Raw genomic sequence first — 13,001 nt, forward strand, 5'->3', positions numbered from 1 at the left:
GTGGTCAAGGGCATGTACCTTGGTTGTGGGCACATCCCCAGTAGGGGGTGTGCAGGAAGCAGCTGATTGATGCTTCTCTCTCATCGATGTTTCTAACTCTCTATCCCTCTCCCTTCCTCTCTGTAAAAAAATCAATAAAATATGTTTTTTAAAAAAATTTAAAAAAAATGAAGTTCCTTTAACAACCAGTAATGTCTTCTGATCCCTGTAATACACAAAGCTTCAGGAATATCAATGTGATTGATAAGTATCTTTTCTCTTTGAAAATAGTAATTTAACTACCTTCAAGGGGCAAAGGTAACTTCAACATACAAATAGCCTGAAAGAATTGACTTTTGGGTAATATTATTAGTGAAGAAAGTGTATATAATTTTGCATAGAATAAATTTGTTTGGAAAATAGCTACAGAAGATAAATGTACAGCCCTAGCTGGTTTGCCTCAGTGGATAGAGCATCAGCCTGTGGACTGAAGAGTCCCAGGTTCAATTCTGGTCAAGGGCACATGCCCAGGTTGGGGGCTTAATCCCCATTGGGGGACGTGCAATGATTTCCTTTCATCATTGATGTTTCCCTCTCCCTCTCTGAAATCAATAAAAATATATATACTATACAAAGATAAATGTATAAAATGATACCACCTGAACTTCAGTACAAATTCATGATGTGCCAATCCTATATAATAAAACCCTAATATGCAAATAGACTGAATGGCGGAATGACTGGTCGCTATGATGCGCACTCACCACCAGGGGGCAGGCGCTGAACGCAGGAGCTGCTCCCTGGTCAGTGCGCTCCCACAGGGGAAGTGCTGCTCAGCCAGAGGCTGGGCTCATGGCTGGCAAGTGCAGCCACCTCCGCGGGAGCGCTAAGGACTCCTAGGGGGATGTCGTAAGCTGGCAGTTGGACATCTCCCGATGGGTCCTGGACTGCGAGAGGGCACAGGCCAGGCTGAGAGACACCCCCCTGCCCACCCCCTTGCCCCCCCGACCCCATAGTGCATGAATGTCCTGCACCGGGCCTCTAGTTAAAATATAAAAGAGGTAGTAACACCAGTCTGAGGTAAATACTAAAAGCTTAAAACTCCCCAAGTACTTGAAAAAAGGTTAGTTACCTATCATTAATATACATATATTTATGCTTTGTCTCTGTAAAAAGACTTGTAGATAAAAAAATTATAAACATAGTATGCACTGATTCACAAGTACAAAATAAAAACAAAGCTCAAAATTGTAAATAAGCCCTTTGAGAAAATATACACACAAATCGCAATAAGCACCACTATCTTTGGATCAACTAAGCTTTTCATTAGAGGTATCAGCTTCTTCATTAGGAGGTAGGCTACCAGACAGGAATTCTGGAGGCAGGAGTTTAGAATGTCCATTCTCAGTAACTCGCTGGGTATAAAACAAGATATAAGCTTGGGCCTTGCGTACTTCATCCATAGTGCACATGCTTAGCTTGGAATCATTGCAGTGTACCCAGAACCCTAGAGTGAAGCACAGAAATATACCTTAATGTTTATAAAGGAACTTGAGAAATTTCTATTATAAATTAAAACATGGATTTAGAAGCAACCGTTTCAGTGAGTTCAAGTTTTTTTAAGTTTACTTTTCAGTTATAGTTGACATACAGTATTATAGTAGTTTCAGGTGTACAATATGGCGATGTTTTTATACCTTACAATCTGATAACCTAATCTAGTACCTATCTGGCACCATAGGTATTACAATATTATTGAATGTTGCCTAAGCTGTACTTTACATCCATCCCTGTGGCTATTTGTATAACTGGCAATTTGTACTTCATAATCTCATCTTTTTCACCCATTCTCCTTGAACCCCTCTCCTATCTGGGAGCCATTGATTTGTTCTCTATATCTGAGTTTTTTTTGTCCTTTTGTTTTTTAGATCCCATATAGGTTTAAGTGAAATCATATAGTATTTGTCTTTCTTTGTCTGACTTCAATTAGCATACTACCATCTCCATCCATGTTGTTGTAAGTGGGAAGATTTCTCTCTTTTTTATGGCTGGATGATATTCTACTTATGTACATCTTTATCCATTCATCTATCAATGGACACCTAGGTTGAATTAAGCTACTTTTTTAAGAGAAAATGATTGTCCAGCCTATTCATTTCTTTTAGTGAGAAATACAGCTTAGGCAGTATGTTACTCCAGAATTATCTACCTCTATCCTAGAAGTAATTTGAAGTTCTGATTACTTGACACTCTTTTTAATTCCTGGTATAATCTTACCAGTTAATGATTTTGCTGCTTATCACACTATAAAGCCAATAGCATACAACTGACTCTTGATACTTTAGTGTTAAATTACCTTCCTGAATTAACTGGGCTTTTTGTCCATACGTCTTTTCTGATTTTGGGGGTTTTTTGGTGTGTGTGTTTTTGTAGGTGTATGTGTTGGGGGAGGGGAGGGAAAATAGGCGTCAAGAAGAGGCTCATCCTTTAACAGTAGGAAGGGAAAGGGGAAATAAAATATGAGACCTAGATTCAATCACTTTTGCCACCTATGAAGGATCCATGGAGGCAGACCTTCAGTATTTTCTATGAGCAATAATGCAGAAACATTCTTGAGAGAAAACAAGAGATAAGTGGCTTTGTTTAAGATGATCTAGTGGCCAATTTAGAAACTGCTAGAGCCTGAACTCCAGCTGCCAAGTCTAACCCAAGATAAAACACTTTTCCCCATCTATACCTCCTTCAGAATTATAGCAGTAGGCAGTGTAGTGTCCTGAGCCAAATCCTTTCCCATGGTGCATTACTACAGCAGATAAGTCATAGATAAAACATTCTGGTCTGAGGGATTTCACGGACTCCCTGCAGCAATAGGGCTCCATGTTTAAGGTTTCTTTAAAGTCAACATGAACACCAATCTTCTCCCGGTTATTACGTCCTGACCATCTGTGAACAAACCAGGGTAAAAGTATTAACAAAATCAATGGAAAATAACCAGGTACTAGGTTCAGATAGTCAATGTGGTCATACTTCCCAGTACTGGATTGAAGCATGGCAAGCAGTGTTTTTACCAATGTACATAGTATGAGCTAGTGTTATGGGGCGGGGGGGCGGGGGGGGCGGGGGGGGGATGAGTAATGTAATAATATGGTAGTTCTTTCAAAAGATTCTAATCCATTTAGGATGGTTTGGAACAGAGGAAAAAAGGCAGACTTCAATGAAAATGATAATATTAAGTTACTAAACATGAGGTTAAGAAACAATAGCAGATAAGAGAGGGAAGAAAGGCTTATAGACAGGTTTTTAAAGGAAAAATACATGAAAATGCTTTTTAGTACAATGTTAAAAATGGTATGGAACTAAAGTAAGGCTTGCACATTATATTTTCTGCTGGACTGAGAGTCATATCCCACTCCTTCCCCAGGAACTGTATAAAAGATCCTGCATCCAATGCAACTTTTAGTAAAGATGGAAGAACAGACAAAAATAATGGGATGTACTTAACATGAGACATTCCTATCATTCTCATTTTCTCTTTTACTTTACCATAAAATCCAAACCTTATATTAATTATGCTAAATAAACACTTGTAAGCCATCTAAATAGAAAATACTCATTCCTACTGATAAATTGAGTACTCAGGTTTTTTTTCCTGCTGAAATACAGTAAAATGAGAAAGAATAACAAGATAACAATGTACCCAGAATTCATAATGGTTTACTTCTGAGGAGAGGGAAAGAGAACAGGACTGAGAGGCACACGCAGGGAACTTGTAAGCTATTAGAAATATTCCTTTTCTTATGCTTCTTCAAAGAGCTCCTGTGTGCTTCTCCCCAATCCCATTCTCTCTTTTTGTCTTTTATTTACCCTATATACTTTATACACTGGAAAATACAATAGTGCTTTTTTAATAAAGGAGAAAGATAAATGTGGTGGTAAAGGCAGTATCAACATGGTCTCTGAATCAGATATAAATCAGGGCATGAAGGATCAAATACGTTTTGGGCAGAAGATGGAAGGAAATAAGAGTCAAACAGGTTTGTATTAAGGAGAGCTTCAAATGCCAGATTAAAGAGCAGTTATGAAGAACTGGAGGTTCTACAACAGTTTATAGTAGCCAATTAAGTTATCAGTTTAAGTAACAAAATTTTAAATCCTTTCTATTCTCTTTACAGAAGCTCATGTATGTTCTCACTTTTCAGTGCTGTCTGGCCCTTATTACCTGAACCCGAAATGCAGTATGAATAATCTTCCTGTTCTCATTCTACTTGATTGTATACACAATGGCAAGTCTCACCTGACTTTTCACTAAACCTTTTGTTGTAGACCCTTCCCTGTTCCTTCCTCCACACCTTTGTTCATGTTACACCTCCTGTCTATACCCCATTCATTCACTTAATATTTTGGGGTATTGCTTGTCCCACTGGTAGGGGAAGAGAAATAAGTAAACTGTTAATTGTAAACAGTGGTTTCTGACATTAAGCCAAATAGGGTGATATGATACTGATGGTTTGAGTGGTGGTGCTTTTAAATAGGATGGTCAGGGAAGTCCTCTCTAAAGAGATGACATGAACTGAGACTTGAATGACAAATCCCCTATGTCATTAGAGAGGCTTTGGGAACATTTGAACATCAACTAACTTCCCCCTGCAAGTCTCATTTTAATCAGTTTGTTTATAGTTTGTGATATTTACTGTTTCCACTTCACCATTATTTCTGTGCATGCCTTACTGTAATCTTCTTGTGAAAAGAATTCTACTTTATATTCTTCAAAGAATATAGAACATCTTGAATTAAAAAGCACTCATATGATGTTTTCTGACTGAAATAACTGAGTCAACTTAACAGTGAGAAGTAGAACTGAAAAGAAAGGTAATTTTATTTGGGGCTTCTATTTTGCCTTCTGTAATGTCTGAAATTTTTTTAAAAAACACATATTACTTTAACTGTTAAAAAATTAAACCATGGTCTCAATAGTTTTCAAACCATAGCACATAAACTAACTTCTCATTCCTTAAGAGAACAGCAGCTCTCAGGTTAACATGGTTATTGCAAGGTATGGAAGCATATGCTTTGATTAACCAACAGATTTGCCAACTTATTCACCTAACTAAACATATTTCTGAAGACTAGAGTTGTTTTTAACTGCTTTGAATTGAACTGATGTATCTTTGTTCAAATATTTTCCAAGGATGAAGCAATTAAGCCAAATACTCTAAGTTACAAATTTAAAAATTTTACACCTAAAATATGCTGAATATTAAACAGTACAAGCAGAAACTTACAATAATATTACTTAGCCAACCAAAATGTGAGGAGTCTGCTAATCAGCAATGCATTCTATAAGGGAAGCTAATCAGGTTAGATATTGAATATGGCATCCACTGGTCAAGGCTAGAGACAATGATAGAATTTTTTTTTCCTTGAAAGTCATAAATAGACCTAAGTTATCTACTAGCCAAGTATACAGTATTAAAATTTAATTCATCATATATTAAGTTCTGAAGCACAATAAGTAATAAGTTAGAAGTATATAGTTGGTAGGCAACCGATACTACTACTACTAACCTGAATCGTTTGAGATGTAGTCTGAGAATCTGAGGTAGGTGGCATATCATAAGCTGTTTTTGGGCTTCTGTGAGTACAACTGTTTTTGAGGAAAACCTTCTACGCTTTGCTGTGATATCAAAAAAATGAAAATCAAATTTAATTTAAGGACACAAGGAAAATCTGAGTAACGTTTTAAAATAATTCACACATGCGTTATCATTTAAACATCTGTGTTACAGATACTATACTGTGCTAGAGATAAAGATGTGTCTTGCCTTTAAGAAACATAATAAAAAACAAAAAACTTATGAGCTGATCAAGGTGGATAGACATGTAAACAATTAAGTAAATGACTTAATATTGTAAATAAGACAACAGAATGATATAGTGCTTATAATATTTTAAAATGTATTATAAAACCATATTTTCCATTCATTCATAATAGCATTCTACTCGCAGATTTGGTGATGAAAACCTCTAGGACCACTCACATTTATGTCCAAGAAAAAAAAAGGAAAAAACTCCACCATACAAACTTGATCAAGATTTTTTTCCTACCTATATAAATCTTCGGTTCCCTATAACAGTTCATATTAGCACTCAGAAAACAATGCTAGTATAAGTCATTTTATAAAATCACTAATTGATGTGACATTCCTTCAGTGCTAGAACATCAAATGTTTCCTTTATATTACCTTAGAAGTTTAGTATCTAGAGCCCTCGAATCATTTTTTTTTCAGACCTGACAATTAGGGAAAATTCTTGAAAATTTATAGTATAAACACTAACATGCCATGTACACATTGATAGAGGAGATAAAGACACCACACTTAAAGACACAACAGAACCCTGGCCAGTGTGCCTCAGTTGGTTGGAGCATTGCCTATAAACCAAAAGGTTGTGGGTTCAATTCCCCAACAGGACACATACCCAGTTTATGGGTTAAGGTGCATGCGGGAAGCAATCGATAAATGTTTCTCTCCTTCTCCCTCTCTCTACAATCAGTAATAATAAATAATAATAACAACAATAATAAAAGATAGACTTAATATGCTTTTATACACTATTCCCCTGGAGGATAATGCTTCCCTTGAACTGAAATGGCTATTTCATCTCCCTGTGCCCACCTCTATTAGAGAGCTTACTGTAGCAGATCTTAATTGTTTACCTGTTTCCTCCATTAGGTATGTGAGCATTTAAAAGCGCCTAATCTCTAGCCATAGCAATTAGAACAATGACTATATAAAAGAGATAGTAGACGTTTTCAAAATAAATCTTTCTTTTTCTGGAGCCAATCTCCATAGCAGCAGTTCAGCTATATATTATTTTCTATTACATAGGTATGTGTACACCCACACATATACACATGTATTACCTATATCAATGTTTTTATATGTAGCAAAAAGACTTAAAGCAAACATTTCTTTCAGTACTAAATAACATGCTTTCCTTTTACTATTCCCTTTCGCTACTTTATTCTGCCTCACATATGAAATTTAATTTTTTTTATTTTATAAATCCTTTCTGTCCACAATTGACACAGGATCAAAAAATGTTTTTAATATCATCATTATTGCAAACATACACAAAGGTTCATAAATGCCAATTATAAAGTAGAAATATCCAGCCTAGTTTCTTTTGATGAACTAACAAAGAAAGCTTATTTCCATAACTGCTACTTAAGGAATTTTTTCCAGCTTCCTTTCATTCATTCATAGAAAAGCAAGGAGAATATAGTCACTACTTACAGTTACAATGGTCACATATGTAGATTTTTCCTTCTAAAGCTTCTGTTTCTGTGAATTTGGACAACATTTCAGTAACCAGGCATGACTGGGAAGCCATATCTTTTCCATTGCATTGGTATCTTTCGGGAAATTCCAGTGACAAATCCCAGAAAGGTTCTATGGTATTTGATTTGTTGTCACATGCAAGACATGTAACCTGCAAATAAAAATGTTTCAGATTACAATGTTCCTGTCAAAACATTTACTCCTTTCATGAGAAGTCACTGCCAATTTAAAAAAAAAAAAGTTTTTCTTCTGAAAATGCACTATCATAATTCTGAATAATCTGCTTTATATTATTTTCAGGAAATTCATTATTTTTTTTTTCCTTCCAAAACATTGTCAGTAAACTGACCATGCATTGGTGGACTTGAACTACTAGGCATTCAAAAAGCTCCAAGGGAAAAAAAAAAAAAGCTCCAAGGGCATTAGTCAAATCTGAATTTAGGTAAAAACAAACTGTGGACTCATTTAATCAGATATACATATATATATATATATATATATATATATATATGCATTTAATTTAATGTATTTAGATAATTAGAATTGCAGTTCTTTGCCCTTTTTCTTTCTTCATCTTTCACCAGTTGATTTTCTCTCCCCAAGTCCCTATAACCCCTTAAACATGATACAAGTAAAATACTGTATTTTTATATATAGAGGTATATTAGTGTATATAGATCTTGAAGCCCTACCAACTGATAATTTCAAAAGATAGTAATACGACAAATAATGAGGTCATACTTCCATTTAAAGCAGACATCACTACATTAAAATCCTCACCAAAATATAGGAACCACAAAGAATATGGGCAGTTCTAACAACTTAAATAGGATAGATGTCTAGTAACTGAAAAGGGAAAGAATAACAACTTCTGCGAAGAATTCAGCAGGATTTAATGCCAGAAAACACTGAAAATAATTGAAGATAGACTTTATAGATCATTCCACACAATATGAAATGCAGTTGATGCTTGAATAGCATCAGCATCTTCAAATTTGTTCCCTGTAGGATTAACCTTCCCCCATCTCCCCCCCGCCCTTTCTCAACCTCTCAAAGAATAAATATAATATAGTTAACCTAAGAAGCTCTGTTTCCTAATTTCCCTTCTCCACAAAAAAAGCTTTCATACCATGGACATGAAACTACTTCCAATGATTCATGAAGGAAACTATAAAAAATGAGCTGACTTTATACATATCTGTGAAAGTAATCTATTTTGACTTGAAAACAGTACTAGCTCTAACACACTAGATCAGGGATGGGGAACATGCAGCCTGCAGGCTGTATAAGACCCGAGAAATCATTTGGTCTGGCCCTGCCAAGGCATTAGGAGTTAATGAAATGTTTGACAAAATATAGCAGGCTAATTTTTAAGTTGATAATTTTGTATGGCCTGTGAATGACGTTATAAATATCCAAATGGCCCTTGGCAGAAAAAGGTTCCCTACTCCTGTATGAGATAGAGAATATGCATCTTTTAGGCTTCACTTTATGAAGTCCCTACAATGAAAATCATATTTTAAAAAATCCATACCTGACTAAGAAGTTGTCCATGAAAAATATTATTCACAACATTTAAAACCTGTTTGATAAGTTTCCTTTGAGAAGTGGGGATAAGAGCTGGTAACCTGGTACCAGTTGTCTCTAGTTCATGTTGTATTTTATCCAAGAGTTCACAAAGAAATTCCTGAGCATCCTGTTGGGCATAACCACGAAAAGCAGGAATTAGTCTCCACACTGAGTGTAGCATAGCAAATGGTGAGACGAAGGCCCACTTTCCAGACCACATGACTTGGAACAAAGTATGCAATTCATGACAGAGAGAAATGTATTGTGAACTTGACTTCCATGGCTGAATAAGTTCCATCTTTCTACTCTTTGATGTTCCAACACTTAGTCTGGATGATAAACTTGGATGTCTGGAGTGAACAGAGAACATATCTTTTTCTTGGCATTCATTCACTTGATATACTGTATCTGTGATTGGTGGATGCTTATAAGATGATTTTGTCTTATCATTAGTTGTCACAGACAGCCATTGGTTCAGATCAAGTTTTAAAAAACATTGTCGAAAAATAAGTAAATGACTCAACACTTGAAGAACAGAATTCATATAGCAAGTATTTCCCAAATTTCTTAATCCTGTTACACCAGGAATTACAATTGGCCTTTGTTTAATTGAGGGGTCACTGGCTTTTTTGTATCTTACGTCCTCTGAGGTAGATACTACTTGATCTTTTGCTGGTGATGCTGAGGTTAGTAGTGGTTCTTGAACAGGAACTAATTCTATTGTGGTGGACAGAGCTAGACCTTGCAAACGTAGACTCTTTCTTGGAGGCATGCTTTCCAATTCTGCTTTAACTCGATGCTCTAATTCTTGCCGTCTTTTCTTCACTTCTCTATTTTCTATTTTTTCCTGATATTTTTCTTCTTGCCTTTTTCTTCCAACGGGTGATTGTTCAAACCAAATTCGAAAAATTTTACCCATTAGGATCCTTCTCCTGTGCCAAAGAGCAGTATACATTTGATCTTCATTTTGAAGCAGAGATTGGGCACCATCATGTAAGAAATAAGAATCACCACTTATACCGATAGATTGTAAAACCCTTCCCCTGCGAGTGGTGCAGTGATAATTTTGACTTTTAATTGCACTTAATGTACTTCGTAGTAACTTCAGGTCTCCAGCTGCATTATCATTAAGAACATAATCATCACAAAGGTAACAAAAAACATACATATCATTCACCTCTATTGCAACAGGATGACTGCTTTCTTGAAAGTGCTTGACAGCATGTTCTTCAATATATCTCCCACAGGCAACATGGGAACAGCTCAGGCAAGCCCAAATCGACTCACTTGTATTGCAGTTCACACAATGCCATTTCTGAGGGTTGAGAATGGAATGGTCTTGAGCAAGCTGCAACTGTCCAATGTGTTTGCATTTATCCATAGTTAACATTTATTTAGTCTAGCTGAGAAATACATAATCCAAATCAGTCTCTGTTCATTCTTGAAGCATCTGAAAACTAAGCAGAACATTGTCAATTTTAATAAAATAAGAAGCCAATATCTTTCTGTTTTTATGAGGTATTTTTCTAAGAATAATTTTATAAATTTGCTGCTTCTGCTCCAATTTCTAGGCCTGTCATAATACCATAGGCAGTTCTCACATTTCCCTTGCTGCATGCAGACTTCTCTCCACCTTATTTCCCGCAGCGGTTCTCAACCTGTGGGTCGCGAACAATTAAAATACATCCTGCATATCAGATATTTACATTATGATTCATAACAGTAGCAAAATTACAGTTATGAAGTAGCAACGAAAATAATTTTATGGTTGGGGGTCACCACAACATGAGGAACTGTATTAAAGGGTCGCGGCATTAGGAAGGTTGAGAACCACTGCTTTAAAGTCTTTTTAAATTTTCTGCCACTATCTACCTAATAGTGTGCGGGCAGCTTAAGATTGGGGCTGGCAAGACCAAAATATATCTCTAATATCTATGTTCTGAGAACCCTACGTGGAGTTAATAAAACGTACTCATAGTTAAAAGCATAAGTTTTTGAAGCAGAAAAACTTAGGTCTGAATTTTACCTCTCCACATACCATTCATTATATGTCTGAGTTGAGTAAATATTTTAACTTCTCTAAACTTCATCTGTAAAACAGGGAAAAATCATACCAACTTCAAATTGCAGAAGAATTGAGATAAACTATCTGACACACAGTAAATGCTCAATAAATGGTAGCTATATAATGGTGGCTATAGTGAAAGCATCTTAATATTCTCTTCTATTCATGTAAATAAATCATATTTCATATTTTACTTAATTACCATTTTTAAACTTGGCTTTCCATTAGTAAATCAATAATGACCTTTAATTCAAGACTCTAAAACATACTCTGATCTGATAAACTTTGACAGTTTGCCTTAGGGAGAGAGAAAGACAGAAGGGGAGAATGCCTTTGTGTTTGAGCAGACTCAGGAATGTGCTAGAACTTGTAAGCAAGTAAAAAGAGAAAAAATACAAAGTGGATGGCAATATAATAAACTTTTACATTCTGGTAGGCTTAACTAAGCATTATCTGAAATTAAAAGCTTATTCTAAAAAACAACACAACACAAGTCAACATAATAAAACAAAACAAACAAAACTCTTCAGTGATTTTGACACTGAAACTTGTTCCTTTATCAGATAAAGTCAGGAACACTTCTGCTACAGTAGTTAAACATAGGGAACCGAAATCTAGTTAAAAGCAGGGATCACAAAACATTTTCTTTATTGTTTTAATATAAACTGAACACAAATTTCTGGTCACAGGTGGGGACCTGGTTACAAAACACTCAGAACATTGTATGTAGCATGATCAATGCTTTAATTTTTAGGGCAGCAAAACAACATGAATTTAAAAGGTACTTGTGGGTACCACCTAGGGAGGGCCCTTAGAAAACTGCAAAGGTAAAGTTGATTTTTGGTTTCTTTCCATCTCTTTTTTGCAAAATCTCCTACCTAGCAACCAGAGACATCCCCTTCTCCCTCCCTTCATTTCTTAACTTTTAGATATAGGGTATCCCTGAATATGGACTTAAGACTGACAAATCCCAACATTCACATGTGCACATATTTCAACCACATGTTTTAAATTTACTTATCTTCCCTCAAAATTTCCTGATGTCAAAAAATATGGCCAAAGATAGGATTTTATTAGATCTCCTAACACTCAAATGGTAATGGCAAAATTAAGACATCAGTGATTACTATGCTCCATTATCTAATATGTTTCCAGGTACTGAGGTTAAAAATCTTGGAGTCATGCCCTGACCGGTTTGGCTCAGTGGATAGAGCATGAGCCTATGGACTGAAGGGTCCCGGGTTCAATTCCAGTCAAGGGCATGTGCCTTGGTTGCGGGCACATCCCCAGTGGGAGGTGTGCAGGAGGCAGCTGAGCGATGTTTCTCTCTCATCGATGTTTCTAACTCTCTATCCCTCTCCCTTCCTCTCTGTAAAAAAAATCAATAAAATATATTAAAAAAAAAATCTTGGAGTCATTAATGACTCCTCTTTCACTCTCCCCCACCAATTGTTCATGAAATATGGTTGGCTCTACCTTCAAAACTTATCTTGAATAAGACTACTCAATACCTCTACTACTACCACCCAGGTCCAAGCCATAAATGAGTCTTCATCTGAATTACTGCAATAAGGCTCCTAAATGGTCCCCCAGCTTTGATTCCTGTTGCCACCAAAAGTTTACTCTCCACACAGCAGCTGCACTCTCTGCTTTTACACTCACACAACAAGGGCCCAGATCTGACATTTTAGGAGTCCTCTGCTCTAGCCCTCTCCCCATTATGTGAAGTTAGCAGAGACAACAGTATATGGCCCCTTGGAACCGGCACATATCCCCTACTTGCCTTTTAGACCCACTCACCCGTACCTGGGAACTGAAGAATTCCCAAACATTTCCAACCCTGCTACCAGAACCTATGGTCAATAAAAAAGCCACTGAGTATTCTATAGAGGAGAATGCCATGATCAGATAGTAGGTTGCAGAGGGATCTGAATTGCAGATCTAGAGGGACAGGTGCTACTCCAGATGTTGAAAGGAAATTAAAGCTGCAGCAGTGATGAAGCAAGGATGGGAACAGAGATAGATCAGTACTGAACAAACATTGGTTG

The 13,001-nt window shown here is 36.3% G+C and overlaps 1 protein-coding gene across 1 annotated transcript; it reads right to left on the reverse strand.

The window, feature by feature from the left end:
* Positions 1–1,289: 1,289 nt before the first annotated feature.
* On the reverse strand, positions 1,290–10,340 carry USP44 (ubiquitin specific peptidase 44). The gene is made up of 5 exons (XM_036301954.1): positions 8,854–10,340; positions 7,275–7,470; positions 5,545–5,653; positions 2,717–2,922; positions 1,290–1,486 (listed from the first exon to the last, which is right to left on the reverse strand). The coding sequence occupies exons 1-5, from the start codon at positions 10,276–10,278 to the stop codon at positions 1,290–1,292; spliced, it is 2,133 nt and encodes a 710-aa protein (XP_036157847.1). The 5' UTR covers positions 10,279–10,340.
* Between the last annotated feature and the right edge of the window lie 2,661 nt (positions 10,341–13,001).

This window comes from Myotis myotis, unplaced genomic scaffold, assembly GCF_014108235.1.
Source record: "Myotis myotis isolate mMyoMyo1 unplaced genomic scaffold, mMyoMyo1.p scaffold_m19_p_3, whole genome shotgun sequence".
Taxonomy (NCBI): Eukaryota; Metazoa; Chordata; class Mammalia; order Chiroptera; family Vespertilionidae; genus Myotis; species Myotis myotis.